Source organism: Aulostomus chinensis, chromosome 21, assembly GCF_037954235.1.
Source record: "Aulostomus chinensis isolate RoL2024-O1b breed Wild chromosome 21, RoL_Achi_v1.0, whole genome shotgun sequence".
In the NCBI taxonomy this organism is placed as follows: Eukaryota; Metazoa; Chordata; class Actinopteri; order Syngnathiformes; family Aulostomidae; genus Aulostomus; species Aulostomus chinensis.
Window position 1 is genome coordinate 17,910,592 of NC_141340.1, and position 22,649 is coordinate 17,933,240.

The 22,649-nt window shown below is 42.7% G+C and overlaps 3 protein-coding genes across 13 annotated transcripts in view; 1 reads left to right on the forward strand and 2 right to left on the reverse strand.

Annotated features, from left to right (window-relative positions):
- The window catches only part of nsmaf (neutral sphingomyelinase (N-SMase) activation associated factor), a 25,547-nt gene extending 16,191 nt beyond the window's left edge, over window positions 1–9,356 (reverse strand). The window contains exons 1-16 of the mRNA XM_086192275.1: window positions 9,202–9,356; window positions 7,694–7,841; window positions 6,472–6,558; window positions 4,922–5,000; window positions 4,585–4,646; window positions 4,235–4,271; window positions 3,998–4,048; window positions 3,136–3,207; window positions 2,862–2,909; window positions 2,602–2,654; window positions 2,381–2,510; window positions 2,229–2,300; window positions 2,041–2,149; window positions 1,737–1,913; window positions 695–774; window positions 443–533 (exon numbers count right to left, since the gene is read on the reverse strand). Coding sequence (XP_086048401.1) covers window positions 443–533; window positions 695–774; window positions 1,737–1,913; window positions 2,041–2,149; window positions 2,229–2,300; window positions 2,381–2,510; window positions 2,602–2,654; window positions 2,862–2,909; window positions 3,136–3,207; window positions 3,998–4,048; window positions 4,235–4,271; window positions 4,585–4,646; window positions 4,922–5,000; window positions 6,472–6,558; window positions 7,694–7,731 — 1,186 coding nt within the window. The 5' untranslated portion in view covers window positions 7,732–7,841; window positions 9,202–9,356. The remainder of the gene's footprint in view (window positions 1–442; window positions 534–694; window positions 775–1,736; window positions 1,914–2,040; window positions 2,150–2,228; window positions 2,301–2,380; window positions 2,511–2,601; window positions 2,655–2,861; window positions 2,910–3,135; window positions 3,208–3,997; window positions 4,049–4,234; window positions 4,272–4,584; window positions 4,647–4,921; window positions 5,001–6,471; window positions 6,559–7,693; window positions 7,842–9,201) is intronic.
- Window positions 8,558–13,939, forward strand: slc35d4 (solute carrier family 35 member D4). Of its 2 annotated transcripts, XM_086192278.1 has the most exons (15): window positions 8,564–8,821; window positions 10,511–10,557; window positions 10,643–10,720; window positions 10,806–10,887; window positions 10,993–11,070; window positions 11,155–11,180; window positions 11,359–11,410; window positions 11,504–11,552; window positions 11,698–11,743; window positions 11,848–11,883; window positions 12,750–12,784; window positions 12,910–12,979; window positions 13,084–13,177; window positions 13,307–13,371; window positions 13,744–13,939. In XM_086192278.1, the coding sequence occupies exons 1-15, from the start codon at window positions 8,750–8,752 to the stop codon at window positions 13,805–13,807; spliced, it is 894 nt and encodes a 297-aa protein (XP_086048404.1). In that variant the 5' UTR covers window positions 8,564–8,749; the 3' UTR covers window positions 13,808–13,939. The 2 variants fall into 2 exon arrangements, with proteins under 2 accessions (XP_086048405.1, XP_086048404.1); XM_086192279.1 differs by lacking the exon at window positions 13,307–13,371 and having other exon boundaries at window positions 8,558–8,821; window positions 13,756–13,939.
- Window positions 13,940–14,309: 370 nt separating this feature from the next.
- rbbp8 (retinoblastoma binding protein 8) lies at window positions 14,310–22,649 on the reverse strand. Of its 10 annotated transcripts, none has more exons than XM_086191267.1 (19): window positions 22,502–22,649; window positions 21,887–22,037; window positions 21,515–21,557; window positions 21,310–21,405; window positions 20,626–20,717; window positions 20,180–20,285; window positions 19,773–19,954; window positions 19,616–19,702; window positions 19,073–19,140; window positions 18,870–18,937; window positions 18,469–18,658; window positions 18,143–18,290; window positions 17,923–18,011; window positions 15,762–15,873; window positions 15,506–15,649; window positions 15,359–15,410; window positions 15,064–15,151; window positions 14,853–14,994; window positions 14,310–14,625 (listed from the first exon to the last, which is right to left on the reverse strand). In XM_086191267.1, the coding sequence occupies exons 2-19, from the start codon at window positions 21,984–21,986 to the stop codon at window positions 14,528–14,530; spliced, it is 1,905 nt and encodes a 634-aa protein (XP_086047393.1). In that variant the 5' UTR covers window positions 21,987–22,037; window positions 22,502–22,649; the 3' UTR covers window positions 14,310–14,527. The 10 variants fall into 10 exon arrangements, with proteins under 10 accessions (XP_086047393.1, XP_086047391.1, XP_086047384.1 ...); XM_086191265.1 differs by having other exon boundaries at window positions 15,506–15,643; window positions 18,469–18,745; XM_086191258.1 differs by having other exon boundaries at window positions 18,469–18,745.

The window sequence follows — 22,649 nt, forward strand, 5'->3', positions numbered from 1 at the left end:
ACAATCTGCTAGAGGAAATCACGCAAAATTCATCTGTTGCTTTGACGCCATTCACACAAATTCATTCAGAATTGCTGCCGTCTGTATCTGGTTTCCGATTCAATTCAAACTTTTAAACTGTGGGTCAGGCCTTTTAATCAAGATGTGCAGTGAATAAGACAACAGCAAAATAAATTGTGGCGGTGAAAGTAATAAGATCATTTAACACATGACAGACAAACTGGCCAAAATTTCAAACCCTGACACAGCCCATCCAGAAATGGAAGTGGAAATGTTTTCCATGCACTAATAACGCAGAACCATTCAGCCGAAAACTGACAGTTGAGTTGAACAGAGGTTGACGTAGTACAAACACGCTGAACACAGGCTGTGTGTGTCTGTGTGTGCTGAGGTTCCGTGCACATTCTGTGGGTGGATATCAGCAGTGAAGCATGGAACGTACCGACTCTGACCAGATAGAAGAGGATGTAGCCTGGGGATGAGTAGTGGCTGCCGTACATGAAGCGAGGTTCAGGCATGCCTCTGTAGCGAGCCTGAGAGCAGGAGAAGGGATTGGATGAGGACATTTTATCGGAGACATTCAGAGCGCACCAGCAAACACTCTAGTGACCTCTACAGAGCTGAGGCCGCAACTGCAACTGCCAATGTTCTCTGCTTAAAGTTTTCCTCCTTGTTCAACAGATCGGGGTCTTACCAGCAGTCTCTCCAGTCGCTCTTTGTTGAGGGCTCCCACAGGTTTGCTAAGGTCTCTGAACATGGCAGCGTTGGTCAAATCTAGGAGACAGAACAGAGGACATGAGTGCCCAAAGGAAGAATCACATATTTTTCATGAAATAAAAATAAAACATCTTTGGAAATGTCATGAGCAGAAAAAATATCCTGATTCAAATTTCCAAAGAAACTTGCTCAGCAGCTGGTGTACAGTCGGTGCTTAACGAATCAGGGATAGAGTAGTGAGTTAATATATTGGGGGTTTATGTCCATTTGGACAAACAGTTTCTGGTACTTACGTGTATAATAATCAACTATTAATGATGTGTCATAATATCCTCATATAATATAGTCAGAGCATACTTTGTTGAACATCCATCCATCCATTTTCTTCGTCTTATTCATATTAAGGGTCATGGGGGGGGTGGAGCCTATCCCAGCAGCCTTCAGGTGAGAGGCAGGGTTCACCCTGGACAGGTCACCAGTCCATCCCAGGACCAACACATTGAGACAGACAACCATTCACACTCACAGTCACACCTACGGTCAATTTAGAGTATCAATCAGCCTCGTCCCCTCTTGATGTCTTTGGACTGTGGGAGGAAGCTGGAGTACCAGAGAGAACCCACACAGGAACAGGGAGAACATGGAGACTCCACACAGAAAGATCCTGTGCTGGAGCCGGGACTGGAACCTGGAACCTTCTTGCTGTGAGGTGACAGTGCTGACCACTGCACCACCGTGCAGCCCTTTGTGTAACATTGTTTCACCTTAGTCTGCAGATCCTTTGAAACTGACACCACAATGTAACACATAAATATATAAACCATAAAATAGGAATAAATAATCTCTTACTGTATATCAATCATTGAAGAATCTCTATGACCTGAAATCTTTATTGTAGCCGAAGTACCATGATTGTGAGAGCACACACACCAGTTCCACTCACACACACACACACACACAGGTACTATCAACACCCATCACCTCCGCAGTACGTTGCATATTCATCATTGCTCACCCACCCAGCTGCTTGCTTGTATAGTCAGCAATGACCCAGGGGAAGACGGGGTACTGCGAGAGGTCGTTGCAGCTGCGGTCTGCCAGGTTGTTCAGGTGGAGGAGATATTGGTAGTTGCTCAGATGGCCTCGCTGCCACTGCAGCATGTAGCTCTCAGCTGTGTGCTCTGTTACATGGTTCTCTGACAGAGGAGACGACAAAGTCAAGTTGGGGTATATATGCAGTCGCGCTGCAATAGTGTTAATATTCAGGTTTGTAAGCTGTGAGATTCATGAGACACCTTGTAAAAGACTGATTACTGCTCTCACCCAGGAATGTGGCAATGTAGTAATAGATTTCATCCCTGTCTGCTGTGTTGTAGAACTTCAGGTAGATGTCGGAGCAGATGTCATTCTCAGTGCAGAACACCTCCAGGCCCTTGAGACACGTGTTTAAAAACACACGTCAATATTCTACATATAACTCTACTGCGGGGGGGAGGGGGACTCGCACTCACCAGTGGCCTTAGTCCATGTCGTCTTTTATAGATGCGCCTGATTCCATGGAGTTGGATCTGAATCACCTGTGCCTAGAGCCAAAGGGAAAACGACATCGTTCCTGAGCTTAAACCACCATGGCTGGAGTTCCCGAAACACCCGCAAAACTCACCGGATATCCGTTCAGCGGCTGGAAATAGAGGTTTTCATCGGTGATGCAGACGTGGCCTGGATTGGACACCAGAGGCATGACCATCTCCACTGCGCACTCCATGTGAAGGTTCTCGGCAACACTCTGAAAACTTTAAAAGCCCATTAGACTGCATTAAATCGCTGAGAGCACAAATGACTGATGGGGAAGCGAGTGAAATCAAAGCAAGAGTGCTGACATACCAGTACTTGTCAAATGACGTCCTCGCCAGTCGAGATTGTAAATTGGCTGCGATCTAGAAGTACACACAAAGAGATGTGTGACTGGATTCTTTGATGATGATGATCAATAAAAGGACACATGATGCGATATAAACACAACCGGGCTGGACGACTCCTCGATGCTCTTCTTTGTAAGCCTTTCATCGTGATTTGGAAAAGCCCTCTAGCTAGGGTGTGTGTGTGTGTGTGTGTGTGTGTGTGTGTGTGTGAAGCTGACTCACCATTGCAGTCTGATCTCCAAGCTTTTCCAGACAGGATGCTCTGTGGAGCTGAAACATTCACCTGATTAAACGAGAGCAGAACAACTCCAACACCTAACGGAGCGTTTAATCCAACAGTCGGTGCTCGTCTCCATGTACCCCAAAGGCTCCTTTTCAGATATGGACTGACTACCTTACAGCACATTAAACAAAAATTCCAGCCATCTGGTAAAACTTGATGTTGGAAGGCCTGGTCCTGGAGGCCCCTTTTGGTTTCACTGCATCAGCTACATACCTGAAGTAATGTCTGAACAACATCTTCTGTTTTACTCCACACTTCCAACTGAAAGGTCATCCTCGTCGTTGCCTTGCAAAAGTGATGAGAAGAGGTTTATTCAGTGAGAGAGGAACGACTGTTTTGAACGGGTGAACGCATTTCAGCCTCCAGCTCTCACTGCTGCTGTACGGCTCCAACCAAATCATCGGATGCGTTCATGACATTACAAATTTAGCACTGTAAGGTCTTACGTTACAACTACAATGAATCATTTAGTGGTTAGCACAGTTTCCCAAAGGCAGGGCGGCAGGATCTAAATGCATTGTTTTGACTACTACTTCCGTTGCGATAAGATTTGCAATATAATACATCGCAGGGAAAAAGCATCTGTGCATAAATGTTCTCGTGTTGATTTTGGTCTGCATTAACTGGATGTTTTCGTGTGTTTGTAGAAGAGGACGTTTGCGCAGGACATCTCTGCCAGCAGCAAAACCGGTAAACTGTTGCAGCTCCAATTTACATCCATGTCATTCGCGCAGACTTTCCCGTTGTTCGAATGTGACGCCTCTTACACAAAGCGACACAACGTTCACGTTTCATCAGAGATCATTGCATTGCTGATGTAATTCCACAACAGCGTTTTTCACTTCTTCTTTTTATTTTGCCACACTTTGAGCTTAAAGGGGCTCCATAAATAACCGCTCAGATATTGGTCATTGCTTTAAACCACGTCGTTTGTCGAGTGCAATCTAAAAAAACTGACGTGCTCTTCAGGATGTGTGTGTGTGTGTGTGTGTGTGTTTAAGAGTGGTCCCTGTGCAAACATAAAGCACAAACACACAAAAACATGCTGACCTCTGCGCAAACAGAGTAGACTCACCCTTTCGATTCGGTACGGTGCTATGACGTTGCATTCTTTGATATAAATGACCTGGGATTACAGAGAGAATTCAAGTACATGACTTAAAAAACGGCCGTGACAACACACTGCTGGTAAACATGCACATTAAAGGAAAGAGCAATCAAATAACCGTAATTTATTTACTCCAAGAGCAACGAGAACGCGCCTGGTTCTGGATCCCTGCTAAAACTACATCTTTTTGGAGCGAGGACTCACCTGTCCGCATGAAATAGAGATGACGGACGGCTTGGGCCTTGGAGGGAAACACAGATCGTATGAGTTGAAAAGCAAAAAAAAAAAACTTAATGCAAAAAGAATTTACATACAGGAAAATTGAATTTTGTGATTCTGCCTGCTTATGATAGAATTATCAGCTTTCATCGATATCAGTTACAAACTGTGTGTCAGTAATTTGTAGGCACTGGTATAAAGCAAGCACAGTTAATGAGATCTGCTTGTCATTTTGAAGCAACTGAACCAGTTTGGCAAGCCACACACACACACACACACACACACACACACACACACACACACGTGTGAAATATCAGACATTAAAGCATGCTCACTCATTGAAAGGGTTGGTCTCCTTCTCCACAAATTCAATCCTCTTACAGTCCCGGAAAGGTATCTGCAGGTACAGCAAACAGGAACGATGGTTTACACCCCCTACTCGTGTCCATGCAGTAGAATACCAGCACACCTGAGGCTTCACATTTCCACTGTGTTCTGACCATACTAGACACGACACTCACAGAAGCTCCACACACTCAGTTCTGTTTAAATCCAAGCCTTAATTTAATTCAAATTCACAAACTTCATATGAAGGCCAAGACATTTTGTGCCACACACATAAAGTGCAAATATATGTTGTTGTTTTTTTTAAAAATGAAGGTTAAAAACAACCTTAAGAATCGGCTCAGCAAGATCTTCTGGGTCAAAAATGACTGATCTGGAACAGATCTTGAATGAGCCTCTGATTTTCCTGAAACGACAACGGGGAACACTGTCATTAAACTTTTTTGAATCGAATAAAATCACGGTGATGTTAAAATGAGTGAAAAAGAGCAAGATACAAAAAAAACAAAAAAAACCTGACAAATAAATCAAATTTGAGTAAAATTCAAACTAAAAACCACATGCACTCTAAGGAGATGTTGTGTATCAACTGTTTTTCTTGAATGGCCGTCAAGGAAACGCTTGTCAAATGCTAGAAGCCTGTTTCGCTCTTGAAAAAAAGAAAGAAAGAAAGAAAGAAATTTCCTCCTGTAAACCAGCATGACTTTAATAACATCTGGCACATTCTCTTTCCTGTTTTCCAGCTGAAGTCGAGCGATCCAGCAGTTTCTATTCTAACTGCTGTCAACAGGGTGTGCCCGCTTGCCAATGACACCAATCAGTATAAAATCAATTTCTGAGAGTTACAGAGAAATCTGTTTTAGTTTAACCTTACAGAGCAAAACAATCCCATCTAGACTTTAACACAAACATCATTTCTTCCTGGTTTTGACAGAAATTTCAATAGTAAGGGGTTAACAAGGGACTATGGTGCTAGTGGTTTGATTCGTGGGCTGCGGATAAAGATGGACGACATGAAAGCTCTCTAAGAGTGAGCCAAAGATCCCGATTCCACCACCGGAGGCTCGTTGCGGTGCAGGTCATAAAACCTGCCTCCATTTATATTCACGGTAGGACAGGACAAGAGGATATCGCACTGAAGTATGTTCCTTTTCTTTTAATAAGTTTGTATTTAATTAAATATCTCGTGCAATAAAAGGAGGATGGGAAATCATGATTGACAGCTGCATAGAGCGAGGCCCTGGTCGTCATGGAGGCGCCTGTCCTCCGGGTGCTGTAGGCAGGATCGTGGAGGGGGAAAGTAACACTAAATTCCCAGAGCAGCTTCAAGTTTAAAACTTCAAAAAGAGAAGTGAATTGATCAAAGGATGCCAACGCTGCTCCACCCCCTGATCATCACTTAGTGAAACTGCGTCGTCCATCTTGATAGGAGGCACGGAGTCCTCGGTGACCACAAAAGGCAAAAGAGACGTATCATCACTGTTGCTGCGTTTATGAAACCCGGTCATCGACCGACTGATAAAGAAATTCATTCGATCCTCACAATATTTGTCCTGCTGACGCCGCTGAGTTGTTTTAGTTTGCTCAAGCGACGTCCTTACAGGATAAGATCCTGTTTGTTCAGCTGCTCTTTAAACCAAGACGGTGGCAACAAGCTTGGACGAGTTAGAAGAACACTACAAATGCTTTGGGACAAAAATATCAAAGCAGCAACTGAGTTTGGAGATCTGTCTTCACCCATTCCTGGTATTCAGCCCTCAGAATGACTCGAAACACCAAACAATCACAAACTGCATCAGCATCATCCACAATTTGAACGCAGTGATGTCATAAAAGAGCGACAGTCGTTATGAGCTATGAATGACAATCTGAGTTACCTCTCCTTGATCGAGTAGGGGGTCACATGGTATGCAGTGTGCTGTTCAAAGTAATATTCCTCCAAATCCAGCAGCAAGAGAGAAAATCTAGGGAAAGAACAACAAACACTGAATTCAAAAAAAAAAAAGCAACATTGCAATGTTTTCGTAGTTTGTTTCTCCAACTCCAACGCCCGCTCAGAGGTCTGAACACTCACGCGCTACAGCTATGCTGTGGGCTGCGTTCGTCCATGTGGGCCCCAACATCGATCAGACAGGCAGAGCTGCTCTCCACCTATGAACTGATTTCGTGTTTGAACTAAAAGTGTGCATGAGGCAGCACCTACTGAGGAAACCAATTTCTACCCTCTTTTTTTTTTTTGTCTGTTTCCTCGAATCCTTCACGTTGCCTAAGATCACCAGATATGATGAGAAAACAACAACAACAAAAAAGGATTTATTGGTGGATCTTTTCTAGAAATGTGAAGTTAAAGCCAGAGTGCTTCCGTCTCACTTGTACTGGATCTTCTGGTTTGATCACCACATGCATTGTCTCATAAAGTAACTGAATACACTGAGAACCTGATAGGAATGCTGCAATGTGTGATTTCTTTGAATATATAGCCTGGCTTATATATATATATATATATATATATATATATATATATATATATATATATATATATATATATAAGCCAGGCTTTTTGAGCCATTTGCACGTATTTTAAGGCATTTTCCCCTGGCCTGCTCATCTTGAACTGGGCCTGGCTGAACTCAACTGTGATGACACACATCAGACCCAGCCGTCAGAATCACATGTCCTTTGAAAGGCATGTCAGGCTGCATGTACACTCTTAGCAAATTTAGCATCAATGGCAAAACAAGTGTCAGAATGTGGCTGCTAACGCAAACAACAACAACAACAACAACAACAACAACCACTTAGCCCAAGCTCAGACTACATTTCCCACAAACCTCCCTAATCCCCTGAACTCCTTCCTATTGGGAATCCTTTCATCAGTCTCACCGTTCGCTATTTGCATACAAACTGGCCGTGCAAGCTGCTGACACCATCACTTGGAAGAGTGACCGAGTCTGACGTTGTTGAAATGACATTCGTTCACAGTCGACACAAACAAGCAAACAAAAACGACACAACGCAGCCGCTTGAGGAGTGAACACGCAGGGGGACCCTCGCCTCTGCCTGAAAGACGGAGCTGACAGGGGGTGAAGGAGCACCCACCTCTCTTTGGTTCGCTCTTGAGTCTTTAGAAAGGCCATGACAGCACATCCTCCTCCCCGGACAGCAGCGGGTAGCTACAGAAGGACCCCGGGTAAACACGGAAACTTGCGGGAAACCACGTGACCAAACCCTGAGACAGTCGATCCCCCTGCAAAGGAAAGTACTGAGGTATCACTCTGACAATACTTCATGGTACCATGAGTGCAGGCAGGAAAGGGTTTCATAAAAAATATTAGTAATAATAATACAGACTATTATTGTTATTATTATGATATTAGTATTGTTCTTATATTCAGACGTGCCTTTGCCAGGTGCATGCGTAAACGTGCTGCTACCACAAGGGAAAAATTAGCTCATTATGTCAGTTTCCCACAATGATGAGTAATGTTGTAAAAAAGTGAAACTTAAAACGTGATAATGTGACAAATATTGTACCGTTATAACGAAAGATCTTTTTAAACGTTACAGCATGACAAGGTGACAAAGTTTACGATATGAAAAATTCTGAAGTTATAACCGGAAATGTAAAATATGGAGGGTTTTTTTTCCACCCTGTTACTGCTGAGCAACTGTCATTCAGCGAGTAAAATTACCAGCAACATGCTGCTAAACGTGAATGCATGGCTTTGTCTACGCGCACGATTTTGGCCTCATATATATATAGAGAGAGAGAGAGAGAGAGAGAGAGAGAGAGAGAGAGAGAGAGAGAGAGAGAGAGAGAGAGAGAGAATGTAATGAAATACAAACATAACTCCATGATTAAATGGATTTTTGTTGTCGTTCATAATAAATAAATAAACTTCCTCTATCGTAAAATGTAATCCTGTTTCAACCCTGATGCTTTTCAGTCCGCACGTACGGTCGCGTTTGGCAAAATGGTGCCAGTGCAGTGCTCTTCTGCTCCTCGCCATCGATCTTTGTCTGGCGACGTCTTGACGTGTCAGCGGGGCTGTGAAGGAAGTTTCTGATCTTAAGTGTCTGGAGTTTAAAACCGGGGGCTACGCGTAGCAGATGTAAGGTTTCTGCGGGAATCATGCGGCGCGTCCGCAAGTCGCCATGCAGTGGAAGAGACACGTCACTGGCCTCGCATTTAGCTTTGTTTTTGTGGTTTCTTATTTCACGAACAAGGTGAGTGAATACCGCCTTGGAAGAGGACTTCGTTCTTAGATGAGACGTTGGAGACGCTAACCCCGTGTCATGTCAGACCACTTTAAAATCAACCGAGTCAGAGTTGTGCGGTCTTTTTTTTTCTTTCTTTTTAAAACAAACGTGTTAAATAATTTCTTCTGTCAACAAGCAGGTTAAATGTCGTCCAAACAGTCCCTCAACATGACCTGTCAATACAAAACACAGCCATGAGCAGTCTCCACTCTCATCTTGGTAGGAAACAAAGCAGCTTTAAAAGTGCAAAACATCTTAAATGTGACCGTCCAAAAACCATCGATAACTATCATTTAGTGAGTAAAATTATCAGCAAAAAAAAAAGACAAATTGTTCCAAGGACTTACTTATTGTGATCCAGATATCTAAGAAGCTAGCTGTGCTAAGCGGCTAGCCCAGGTGTCCTGTAACAAGGCGTCCCTCATAACCACAGACCTGTCGGCTCTCATGCTGCGTTCAAATGTAACTTTGACCTCATGTTTAGGACACCGGAAGTCATGAACTCAGAGCTTTCCACCCACTGGGATGAACGCTAACTACAGCACTGTAATCAGGACCCCACCTGAAGGCAACATAATGGGAAGGACACAGCTTTTACTTTTGATGTTGTGACAGTCGAGCACTGCCCCCCCCCCCCCCCCATGCTCTCCTCAACATGGCCAACATGATGCTACCTTCAAATATGGATCATGGAAATGTGGGAAGTCCATGTAAACACTGTAATGTAATGGTATTCACAAGTGTAACGTGTACACAACTTCCAGTGCTGTAAACACAAGCACACAAGTACTAGCTAAAGGCAGCTTCACTCCGAGAGGATGAAGATGCAGCGAAGCCCACAGCCATATTTGCAATTTTAACACTTACAAGTGAGCGAGTTAACATTGAGTTAAATGCACTCTTGCTTCACTGGTCATTAGAAGTTTTTTTTTGTTGTTGTTTTTTCTCATTGTTTTTTTTCCTCAGCGAATGATATAGTCTATAGAGCCAGTCGCCAAGTTTTATTCTGCCCCCTACTGTTTGGTGTCCAGAGTGAGAACAAACCGCCAGTTCTTACACACGGCACCTTTAGCTGTTGTCGAGACAATGCTTTGCTCTGTGTGTTAATGAATGCATGTTGGATGGAAGCAGGATTCCCACAACAATAAAATGCAGATTTGAAAACAGTAAAGGTGCCATTATAGCGGAGTGTGCCTTCCATAGCACAAGCAGAGAGTGCTCATCAGTTTACGCTGCAATATGCACATGAGCTTCAGGTGACGGAGTGAATGGGGTGGCCCAAGTGGCGAGGCTGCCGCACTGGGTGACAGTAGGTCCAAATTACCGTTGCAAAAGTTTAGGAAGATTCAAAGTCGGCAGCTTTCTATGGGAATCGCAGAGGAATGAAGAATAAACAGGATATTTGGGGGGGAACTTTTACCAACTGTATTTACTTAGTTGTTTAGTCTTAAACATTTTGTACCGTCACAATCAGATGTGCACGCAAATATTTCCACCCCTTTCGCAACCCGACATTTGACATTTTTGTACAACTCATGACTGGGCTTTTTTCTCACTCATCATTTGTTTTAATGAAAGCAAGAAATTTTGCTATGGATGTATTTGTGGCAGATAAAATGTCATAAGCTGACGGTGACCTGACCCATCTTTTCCCAGTTTGTCCTGTCTGTGCTGAAATTCACCTATCCTACCTTATTTCAGGGGTGAGTAGAAGAGCAGTTAAAATTTCGCCCGATCCGATCAGAGCGCTTCTTAAAACGGTGTGACGTTGTCTCCCAACACCAACAGATGGCAGACGTTCATCGGGGCCATCCTGCTTCTTCTCTCCGGAAAGCTGGGCTGGGTGGAAATGAGCAGCATCAGCAGGTGGTTTTCTTTCACGACCGGATGATTCGTCACTCATCTTTCTCGTGAAGAGCTTTCCTTTATATGCTTTAATGATCTCTTCCAGCTCAGCTGTGCTTGCCTGGCTTCCAGGTTCCCTCCTATTTGTAGGGAATATATACGCTGGTTCCAGGGCTTTATCGCGCATTGTAAGTGACATTTTGATTTTTTTTTCTTTTTTGGGATGGTTCTTCTCTTCTCTTTCTCTTACAGCGTTGATTCTAATTAAATTCTATTTTCAATTCTCCATTCAGGACATTCCTTTCTTCTTCACGCTTCAGAATTCCTCTCATGTTGTTAGTTATATAATCCTGAAGATTGTCCACAGAGAGGTGAGTCAAACTACCACTGCACTCCCTCACGGTCTTCTTTAAAAACAAAACAGTGGACGATGTGATTTCTCTTTTGAACTACAGAAAGTGCAGTGGCTGAAATTTATCAGGTGTGTGCCAACTTCCAATCCTTCATATGCAAATGAAGTACAGTGATATATACAGTAAAGTACTCTGTTTCAGTTCTGTGAAAGGCAATGATGTAAATGAGTATCGAATCAACATAAATCCCTAAAAGAAAGTAAAAACCCTGATTCCAAGTCTTTAATCTGCTTTTTCCTCTGATAGCATTTGTCTCATGCTGCTCTCAGCCCTCAACCTTCCCATCTACGATCCACAGGTAACAGTTCATGTACTTTATGTCAACGTTACTGGAAATCATAAGCATCTATGCTAAAACCACATTTGATTTAAATGTTTGCCCATTTTGTAGTTTGACTTCAGTGGTTACCTGTGGGCTGTCGGTCATCTGTACTGTGTTGGTGAGTCTTAAGATGCATCGCAATACACCAAAGAGAGGGTGATTTTATTGCAATCAATGAGAAGAACAGGAGTCCGAGATCTGAGCCCTGAGGGATGCCAGAGAGATTTTATAAATAGAATAAAGAAGATGATTGGATTTTTCAGGTGCATACAGGGTGTTCCAAGTTTACTTCAAACCCAGTAATTTAAGGTAAGGCGTAGCAAAGTGATTCACATTTGACGGTTGTAGAAAACATGAATTTACATTAAATCACATGAACGTTTCATGAGAATTGTGTGACGTTTTTGTTGTAGTGACCTTGAGCAGCAGTGTATCAACTACTTGTTCAGGTAAGAGTAAGACTCTAAATCTAGATATGATGCTGAGGAGTTTGTTGTCTGGTTATGCAATCACATGTCTCTTGTAGTTGTTACAGTAAGGAAAAAAAAAAAAAATCAGCCGGAATTTCTCATTGCTCTCTTCGTTTAATTTGTGTAAGGTTCTAAACCTCGGCACAGAACAAACCCGCGCAACGCATCGCCTTCCCTGCCTGGATTTATCCATGAATCATTTAATCTGTAAAATGTCAAGGAATTTCTTGACAATTTCCTAAAACCCAAAGTGACATTTTCTTCTTTTGTCCGACAAAATCCATCATAAATGACAAAACAAAAAAAAGACATAAGTTTTTAAATCTAAAAGCTTGGAACGAGTAAATGACATTTTTTTATTTAAAAAAAAGACAATCAGTTACCAAAATAGTTGGCGATCAATTCTTTTACACTGAAATATTTTTGCTGCTCTAGGATATTCATACAATATATATACATTTATATTATTTATATATAAAGTCCACATAAACAGATAAAACGGTGTATTTTATTAAATTGTGGTAAATGGACTCAATTAATATTGCGCCTTTCTACCTGAGCGACACTCAAAGCGCACACAGTGTCGTCCCATTCACCCGTTCACACACACTCACACACACTGATGGTGAAGGCTGCCATGCAAGGCGCCTCCCTGCTCATCAGGGGCGATTATGGCTCCAGTATCTTGCTCAAGGACACTTGGACACGGTCAGCGGGGGAAGTGAGGATTGAACCAGCAACCCGCTCTACCTCCGAGCCATGCCGCCCACAACTCTGAGGCTGTGATAGAACCATGAAAGATGAAATCATCACACCTTTGACACGAATCTGATGTTTTTCAACAGTGTGCTGCTGCTGGCCATGGCTGCCCACCCCACAGGTGATAACCTGAACCTAAAGATGTACACCAGCTTTTTTTTTTTAAATCACTAATGAGTGTATTATTTAGCGGGCTGCGCTGTGCGCTCAAAGATTCAGAGCTGTGACAAGAACATCTCTCCGTAGGTGACCTCATGAGTGCCTTGGAGTTCCCGTCCCTTCAGTCGCACACATTCCACTGCGGGTGCTGCGCCAGGTAAATTAGACTGTTGGGATTTTTGTGCCATCGAGCTTCATGTCCGCCTTTACCTTAATCACCGGGCTGGTGACCAAGTGTCGACCATATTTGTTCCTTCACAGTGCCTTGCTGGGGTTTTTGTTGCTGTTGATCACAGTCAAGCTAAAGAGCGGCCTGTCCCTGCAGCATGTGGCGGTGTGGATTTTTGTGTCTAAGGTCATTGTTTACCTTCTTCATCACATACGCAGCCTTATTTTCTTAATGACAGCGACTGCATACCTATATAAGTCATTTGAAATCAATTTGACCTACTGGCTAACCCCCCCCCCCCCAACCATTCCCCAGGTTACTGCCATGACCCTCTCCCCGTTTATTTTCTACATGGACATTAATGCTCCGTCTGTTATTTGGTAAGAACCTGACCTGCCTCAGATTTAGGTTTCGTTTGACAACTGAAGTTTTGCACCTTTTTTATCGTGCCTCCTCATTTTCTCAACTTTTTTTTTCCGGCAAATATAAACTATGGATATGTCGACCGAGTTCTTAACATAACACACACACACACAAAAGAAGCTACGTTTAAAGTGTTTTGATTGCAGTATCTATTCTGTATTTGTAGTATGACACATTTACTGCTCCTGGTTATTGCTCTTAGCCATTGTAGGAATTCTATAATATTTCAATCATTTGTTGGGCTCTGTTACGTTCGGTGTTGTACTTTCTGAAACCTGCAGATATAAAGAGAACTGGGTGGATCAACGTGGTGTCTTTTTTGGTTTCAGTGTGGTCATCAGTCACGTCGGAGAGGCCCTGCTGGTGTATTCAGAGAGAGAATCTCCAGTGTGATGGAACGCGGCTGCTTATGTGTTACTGAGTGATTTTATTCAGGAAAATGCATTCTATTTTTTCATTTTTTAAAAAAAAAACTTCTTACCAATGTTTTCTAAACTGCTTTCTGAATAAATTTCTATTTGTGCAGATATTGTCTAGAATTTTAATATAACGGGGTTTATACGGCGAAGAAAAGTGCTGTGGAGTTTGAAAATTTCATTTGATTAATTTCCAAATCCATTTTGGTGAATATTAATTTACTTTTGATACATCTGTTGTATCAAACCAGTGAGAAATGTTTTAAATATACCATGGTAAATTTTGACAAACGCTTAAGAGGATTCGTAGTCATATGTGCATGTTCCTCAAAGGGTTAGAATATTTAGGTAAATGTTATTTGTAAAACTGTATGAACTTTGGCATTAAACACCAGGGTTTTACTGATCTGTGTGCGGTTTTAGTCCAGACAATACGGTTAGATTGGATAAAAAATCCTTCAAGTAACAGCTTTGCATAATTAATTTTATTTGATTTTAATTTGATACAAACATCTGATGAGGTAAAGCCAAACGATTTCTTTAAACGGCATTCACAAAACTCCCATTTGCAAGATATTTGTACAAGAGTTAACAAAACAAGAAAGGGGCGGGGAAAGGCGACTGTCGTTTTGGTCCCAAGGGGCTACTGAAAACAGTAACAAATCAATCATGTCGAAAAGTTCAGAGCCAAAATTATTCAGCTCTCCTGCTGGCTCGACCTCGGGGAGAAGAGAGCCTTGAAAGGCTCTCTTCTCCGCAAACGCACCTGCGGGTTCTTCTCTTCTTTTATGTAACCTAAAAAAAAAGATCTGCATTGAAACTGTATTCTGACTTTAAATGTGGAAACACGACAAATAACAGAATACTTTGCACATCCATATGAGACCGGTGCATTGGAGGAGAGCAGACCGGCGGTCAGGTAACAAAAACCACAAAAAGTATTTGGTTTTTTGTTACCTGACTCCCAATGTGGAAACGCTAACATGAAAACTTTTAAAAAAGTGCTTGAGCTGTTCTGTTACCTCTTTCGATGCATGTTTGAGTGGACGGAAATCCAACTTCCCAGAAGTTCTCTGGAGTACAAGGAGGAATGTAGAGAAAACGGTGTCTCGAGCACGCCGACAACTTCTTCTGTTTCTCGTCCTCTGGGAGTTGAGCGTAGTACTGGGAGGAGAATATCGGATGTGATTGGCTGCAAATGCATTTTACACTGCACTTGCACAAAACACTCACTGTTTCACATTCCTTGCAGGTGGTGCCCTTCAGTTTTCTTCTCTCGTCTTTCTTGCGAACCACGGCCACGTGTGCAAATGTCGGGTGCCTGAGCCGAAGAAAGGCAAAAACTGAGTCTGCAAATGACGAATACTGCAGTCGATATTCAGCTTTTTGGACAAATAATACACACTTTGAGGTCATGTGAGTTTTGGTATTTCCACATTTTATTGTAAAACTAGCAGCGTTGCTGATCTATATGAGGCAAAAGGCCTCTACAAGCGTGCAAACTGACAGTAACGTGAGGGTTTCTCACCGTGCTTTGGCCATTCTACTGTGACCTGGCGTTTCCTCAGGAGATCCTTGTTCTTATGTGAGAGAGCAAAGAAAAGGACACAGTTCTCTCCTTTGTCAGAAAGACAAACAGGTAAAAATGCATGACAGTCTACATCAGGAAGCCTACCCTCCTCCTCCTCCTCCTCCTCCTCCTCCTCATCATCATCGGCCTGGCTCTGGCTGATTTGGGAACCGTGGTAAGATTTGTACTCGCCGTAAGCAGTGGCATCAAATATTCTGTCAAAACTGTCATTGGCTTTTTCGCCTGTTCCTTGAAAACAAATGCATCCACTTTTACAAAAAACAGCTTCAACAACATCTTTCAGAGGTTAGCAGTGAAAATGTGAAGGTCAATCATTTTTGCAGTCGTGCTCCACGTTTACCAGACGCATCGTCTCCTCTGTCCTGAGCGTTTTCTCCGCGGCCCTGGAGTAAGCTGTGGCTGACCCACGTGCAGTCTGTGTCAGCTGATGGGCTGTGACCATATTCTTCCTTCTGTTTAAATACAATCAGCAGCCTGGTGGTTAAGACTTCACCTGCCCCGCACGTCAGTCAACAAGAGCAGATTCAGGAGAACAGGTTACAATGTACAGCACATGAGCAGTCCAAACGAATCCTGAAGCGCTCAGCAAAAAGCCGTAATTACAGGAGAAGCAGCGATGCAAAAACTGCTTTAACCGACTGGAATGGAAGAAACTGGGTTTCCCACGATTCTCACCTCATCTTTCAGATTGAGTGAACAGACATCATTGGAAAATGCTGTTTTGTGACGATCTAAGACTGTGGGTAAGGTCGTTTTATTTAAGATAAAGAGATAACTGTTTGGTTCTCGTGCATGTCGATGCCAGGGGAATGGTACAACCAGTAAAATTACCTGTCCATAGTCAGAGAGTTGAGATTTAAACTAGATGTGGGGACTTGCTTAAACCAGATGTGGCTGGGGCTTCACATGGAGGCACTGCTTAAACCAGATGTGGTTGGGGCTTCACATGGAGGCACTGCTTAAACCAGATGTGGTTGGGGCTTCACATGGAGGCACTGCTTAAACCAGATGTGGTTGGGGCTTCACATGGAGGCACTGCTTAAACCAGATGTGGCTGGGGCTTCACATGGAGGCACTGCTTAAACCAGATGTGGTTGGGGCTTCACATGGAGGCACTGCTTAAACCAGATGTGGTTGGGGCTTCACATGGAGGCACTGCTTAAACCAGATGTGGCTGGGGCTTCACATGGAGGTACTGCTTAAACCAGATGTGGTTGGGGCTTCACATGGAGGCACTGCTTAAACCAGATGTGGCTGGGGCTTCACATGGAGGCACTGCTTAAACCAGATGTGGTTGGGGCTTCACATGGAGGCACTGCTTAAACCAGATGTGGCTGGGGCTTCACATGGAGGCACTGCTTAAACCAGATGTGGCTGGGGCTTCACATGGAGGTACTGCTTAAACCAGATATGGCTGGGGCTTCACATGGAGGTACTGCTTAAACCAGATGTGGTTGGGGCTTCACATGGAGGCACTGCTTAAACCAGATGTGGTTGGGGCTTCACATGGAGGTACTGCTTAAACCAGATGTGGTTGGGTCTTCACATGGAGGTTTTTTTTTGCGGAAGTGGTTTAAAGACAATATTAGGTACTGATCCATGTATTAGTTATTTGACAATGATTTCTAAAAGCCTCATAACTCTTTAGAGCAATGTTTTTGAGAAGACTAAATTTACAGAGCAGAGTCTCAGATTGAGCTCCAACTGCTAACGACTCCATGCTGACTGAATTACACTTTATATCACTCATTGTCGTAGTGTTGCAGATCAAATGTGTGCGTGTGCTCTTATTGTTTATTTAAATAACACCTGGTCTATTTTCTATTGATCTGCAACCCAAAGTGCGATCAGATGGCAAGGGAAAAAAAGCTGAACTTCAGCCTCGTCAAAGCACAGGGCCGGTTGAGCGATAGCACTTTTATGGAGGAACAGATCCTAAAGTGTACAAATAGCTGTTAAAAAAAAAAGAGTTTAAAAAGCTAATCTTGTGCGGAGCGAAGTTGTGTCGGTGTTTGGCAACAAGGCAATGTGTGTATCTTGAGTGACAACGAAGGCCGCCACAACGAGCTGCACTCCTCTGTGTTGTGTTTCTTCACTAAATAAAGACTTTCCCTCCTTGAAAAAAAATATTTTTAATTATTTTTCCTGCAACAGAACGTGGGCGATGACATATTGTTCCTCATTTTTACTCTGCCTCATGATCCCCTAAATATCCATACCGGATACTTGTTCCATCCAAGTGCCCAGCTCATCCCTGCTGTACAGCTTTAACACATGATGCCTTGAGTTTGTATTGCATTGCTGCACGGCTTTGCTGTTTGACAGAAGTGCAAGGAGGCGGTACATCAAGTGAGAAGATGGGCTGTTTCTTATTGACATACTTGGAATTATTTTTTGAACCATCGTGGCTCCCCTGCTGGCTACTAGAAGGAAATGCAGGTTTAAGGCAGTTTACTTTTCTGACCTCGAGTGAGCGGAACCACCAGGTCCTATGATTGTACCTCATCTCCTCCCTGCTCATCGTCGTGCACGGAGAGGACAAATGCAGGGTCTATGCTCCAGGTGGATTCCGTCCTGTGTTTCCTTTCATCTGAACAAAACAAAACAAAAGTTAGCTTTAACAAATTTAAAAAAAAAAAAAATTCAATAGATTATTAGGACGTCATTCCAAACAGAACTGACGCGCTTCGCAGCGGTCATCAGAGCTGACACAGAGCTTACCGTCTTTTGTGTCAGGTCCGTGTGAGGCATTCCGGTCCAGCAGGTGGATTCTTTTGAGGTCTTTAACCGTCCCGTTCGGCTTCTTGAATGCAGGACTTGCGCAGTCGGTGTTTTTCGTTTGGTTTGCGCTCTCCTTTGGTGACAGAACCTGTTAAAAGTTTAAGAAATGTTATTTTACGACCTAACTCATACTTTATGCTGCCCTTCTTTGTACTGCTCAGTCTTTTATTTATTACAGCTGAAATCTGAAACAACTGTCAGACGTCATAAGAGATGGATTCATTTTCTAACAGGCACATTTGTGAGCTTTTGAACTGAAATCCAACCTTGCTGCCACATGGCTCCTTCTTCAAGCTTCTGATACTTAAAGATGCAGAGGTTCCTGGTTCACATTGGAGGGTTTGGCTTTCCTTCCGTTTCTGCGTACTTGTCTGCATTTTGTCCTTCTCCCATACCACTGGTTCATCACACGCCGTCTTCCGTTTGGCTTTGCAACTGGAGACGCGCTCTACTGACCTTTTGACACAGGGAAAAAGAGATGGGGACTCTGTGGTTGAATCTGGACTCTGGCTCAGTGTGGATGAAGCAGAGGAACGATGAGGCCTTGATGCAGGGACAGAAATGACGCAATTATTGGAATGCTAAAACTGAAATAGTATTTCTAAATGTAAGACTTTGGCGGTAGCATTTAATCAGAAACTACCAGAATAGTCAGGCTATTGCTTACTTCAACTGAATGTCATACTTCTGGGGAGATATTGAGCTGCTTTGCTGACTTGCGCTGCTCCTGGTTTTCTAAGAGGATAAAACATATCGAAGAGAAATATTATTCTGGCTGCAAACAGAAACCTCAACGGTGTTCAGCTCGCAACAGTGTCTCGATATTCAGTGGGATCCTGGGTCTGTTCCACTCGCAGCATCACCGTCTACCTTGGAAGGCTTGCAGAGAAGTTCAAGGGCGCAGGTTTCAGCTATCACCACCTCCATGTTTTCATCTTCTGAAATGAAACAGACCAGCTCCAACAGTTGCATCATCTTGGCCATCATGGTGGGACAACTTAACAATTATCACTGAAGTTTTTTAAATGCAATGCCCTGAACCACTGAGTTGAACTGTAACCTTTTGTACTGAGCGACAGCAACATTTTCAAGGGACTGTTTTGGATTTTGGCTTCCTCGGTCCTGCGAGTAAAGCGGTGGCCTGAGCAAACCCCAGAATTTAATGTGAGCCGACACGTACAGGAGTGCCGTCTTCTGTGCATGTGATTAAAGTCGATATGGTGTGTGAGAGTAGATAAATGGTGTGCACATCAGCTGATGTGGTGCATGTGTGGGGAAAAATGTGTAAACCAGCTTGAAAAACTGAAAAACACCCAAATAAACACCCATTCCGGACAATAAGACTTCTTTTTTTTTTTTTACATCACTGAATTTTATAACGTATGAATGGAAGCAGAAGAACCGATGTCTTACTCAAAATCTGAGATGAGTCCAATTCACACGTATTGGGTACCAGCACTTCTGCTGATCCAGGGTTCTTTTGAGCCTCCTTATTCATCGCTTAAAAGAGGAAAGCAACCAGTGAGAAGATGGAGATACAAACATTAAAAAGTTTTTAAAGCTGACTGACCGTTGAAGAGGGAGTGGTTAAACTTTGGTGGAGGCATCTCTTCATAGCGGACGTGCCTCATCTGATCTGTATTTTTACGTTTCTTCAGTTTGTTTGCCACGGGTAAGGAGCTGGTCAGGATTGGGGAGTCTGGGATGATGCCGTCCTCTTGCTCTGGAGACGGCATCTGCTGGGCTTTTGAGCTGACGAACAAGAAAAGAAAATCCTGTCACACACGGTTGTTGTTTTTTTGTTGTTGTTTATTCCTGTGCCACACGCCACAGTTTAAACAGTCACCTAGCAACTAAGACATTCATGTAGGACGCACTTATGAGTTATTTGGCAGCTCTGACTGAAAGAGACCAGCAGAATAACAAAAATGCTTCATGACTGAAAATATTTGAACGTCATTAAAACATAACACTGACTGAAATATCTGTAACTTTTGCAGCTCCGCTTGTAGTTTTCTGTTTTCATCCTCCAGTTGGTTTCTCTCATTCTCTGAAGAGAAAGGACTGAAATCAGATTCACACTCTCTCACACACACACACACACACACTACATCAAAATATATAATATGTTCTTAACATGGCGGGAGGTATGCTGGCAGTCAATATGAGCCCATTAACTATTTACAGTAGTGGCTGGTTTTACCGCTTTTCATGCATTAAAATGCTATTTTTTTTTCTAATCTTGGACCTGCAGTCTTTTGACCTTCAACATAACATTTGCAATATGTGTGTGTGTGTGTGTGTGTGTGTGTGTGTGTGTGTGTGTGCGTGCGTGTGTTTACCAATGTAGAACGCAGAGCTGAAGTTCATCGCTGGTCTTTGTCACAATGAATTTTTTCCTCTAAAATAAGGAGTGAACTCACTGAGGCTGGTGATGAGACGCTCATTCTGATCTCGGCTAGCTCTCAGGTCTTCCTCTAAGATGGAGCATTGATCACACGCCCCTGCTCGCAGTCTGGAAACAGAACAGATAGTTATAGGTCTCTGTGGAACACAGACTGAACTCAAAATGAGAAGAAGAGAGTTGTACAGGTAAGCTCCAGCTTACAAGAGAAGGAACAAACATAGGATACAGCTGTTTCTTTATTCGTGTTTTTTTGGGTAAATTGATTGAATCAAAAATACAGTTTTTAGTCACTCAAAATGTATTCCATTAAATTAATTCTCCCGTGGAAAATTACAGGGTCGAAACACCTTTTATCTTTGTTTTATAGAAACCCATTTAGACCTTAAGATGCCTGCAGTAACAAACCTTCAAATGAAGGTTAATCGATTTTATAAAAGTTCGTGCTGATGTTGGCTTTGATGAAAAGACTTTCCTTGGGCCCACTCTTCATTACAGAGGCTTTAAAAATCAACACCTAAACCCAGCAAACATTTCTTCAAGTTTTAGAGGGAGAATGACCAATAGGTTACATCTGGTTTAAAGGAGATAAACGACACTTCAAAAGTGTTGTTCATAATTACAGGCAACATGCGGGGTTCTGATAAGTCACAAAGAAGCTCCAATCGACACCGGACATTTTTGAAGTCTTTGACAACGTTACCTGTCCTCAAGGAGACTGATGGTCTCCTGCATGGTTTTGGTTTGCTCCTTCAGATGCTGGTTGCGATTGTAGAATACTTCAAGTCTTTGTGCGTCCCTACAGAAAACAAAAAAACAGCGTCCGCTAATCTAACTAAAATGCTAAACCTCCATCAACGATACATTTGTCGGTATTTTCCTTATAAGGGGTGTGACAGTATACTCACAAACAACGCTCCTTTTTCAATTTTCCTACTTTTTCTTCCAATTCTAGAAATAGAAAAAAAATGCAATGTTTTCAAGTATGGAAATACAAGGAATACAAATAATAATAATTTAAAAAAAAAAAAAAGATCTAGCGAGGTTCAAACATATTTTAACCAATAACTTTCCATGATTTTTGAATGCCTTGAAGGTACATTTTCATCACCATTCATTCTCTCAAATGCTTGTCTTACAAGAATATACTTTTACTTCAGATTATTTAAATATCACTGATGACAAGCCATGTGGATTTAATCAATAATCTGACAATTTAAATCCATTCATTCCATTAACCCGCCTTCAAGTCTACATACAGAATACTGCGGCTCATTTACCTCGAAGTGCACTCTGGTGGCATTCTCCAAGTTGCCTCCATAAATCCTGAAAAAGGTCCGGAGGTTTGATGGTCCCGCCACTCCGGCCCGGGCTGCTCATCCTCCATTTATAGGTGAAGACAACAGTCGGGATCCAATCTGTCAACAGAAGCTGGGAAACGTTCAAGTTTGAGAAGCAGACATGTCTGATTCGGTGAATGCCAATGTGTGATTCTCAATGTTAAGATTTATCTCTAATATTATGCAACGAGGCCTGTTTGGGAAGGAAACGCATACATTCAGACTTGAGTTGCTTGGTTTGCTTTTCTTGACTCGGGAGTTGAGTCTTAAGACTTTAGATTTACATGGGAACTGCAAAACAATGACTCTACCCCTCTTCTGGAAAAATTATAACAGTTATTTTTGACATAAAATACGTTTACATACTCAACAATACTGTCCCTTCATACCACTTCAATAAGGTTTAAAATTCATTTCAGTGTTTTTGTCCTGTTCTGGTGGCTCCAACGGTATCAATTCACGATTGTTTACAAATTAGCATTAAGAGAAACCTCATCTTCCTGTCTGTGAGCTACAAAACTTCTTAAAAACAGAAACGGCATTTACGGCTGCTACCTGTAGAAATGACCAAGGCTTACGTCAAACACCCCGAGGAACAAGTCAAAGTTGAAAAACTAGTGGTTTACCAAGCTAACAACAGCTCACATGAAAACTGTACAAAATCCTACTTCGCGCGCCGAATTGCATGCTGGGAAGTCATCTT

Excerpts from the sequence above, each read along its gene's own strand:
- slc35d4 (XM_086192278.1), top strand. The coding sequence starts at position 8,750 with ATGCAGTGGAAGAGACACGTCACTGGCCTCGCATTTAGCTTTGTTTTT. Across the intron at positions 10,558-10,642 it reads TATCCTACCTTATTTCAGGG|ATGGCAGACGTTCATCGGGG; the intron begins GTGAGTAGAAGA and ends CAACACCAACAG. Across the intron at positions 11,071-11,154 it reads TGAAGATTGTCCACAGAGAG|AAAGTGCAGTGGCTGAAATT; the intron begins GTGAGTCAAACT and ends TTTGAACTACAG.
- rbbp8 (XM_086191258.1), bottom strand. The coding sequence starts at position 21,986 with ATGAGCAGCCCGGGCCGGAGTGGCGGGACCATCAAACCTCCGGACCTT. Across the intron at positions 19,955-20,179 it reads CAAAAGTTACAGATATTTCA|CTCAAAAGCCCAGCAGATGC; the intron begins GTCAGTGTTATG and ends CTTGTTCGTCAG. Across the intron at positions 15,874-17,922 it reads ATGAGCAGGGAGGAGATGAG|AAGGAAGAATATGGTCACAG; the intron begins GTACAATCATAG and ends GTATTTAAACAG.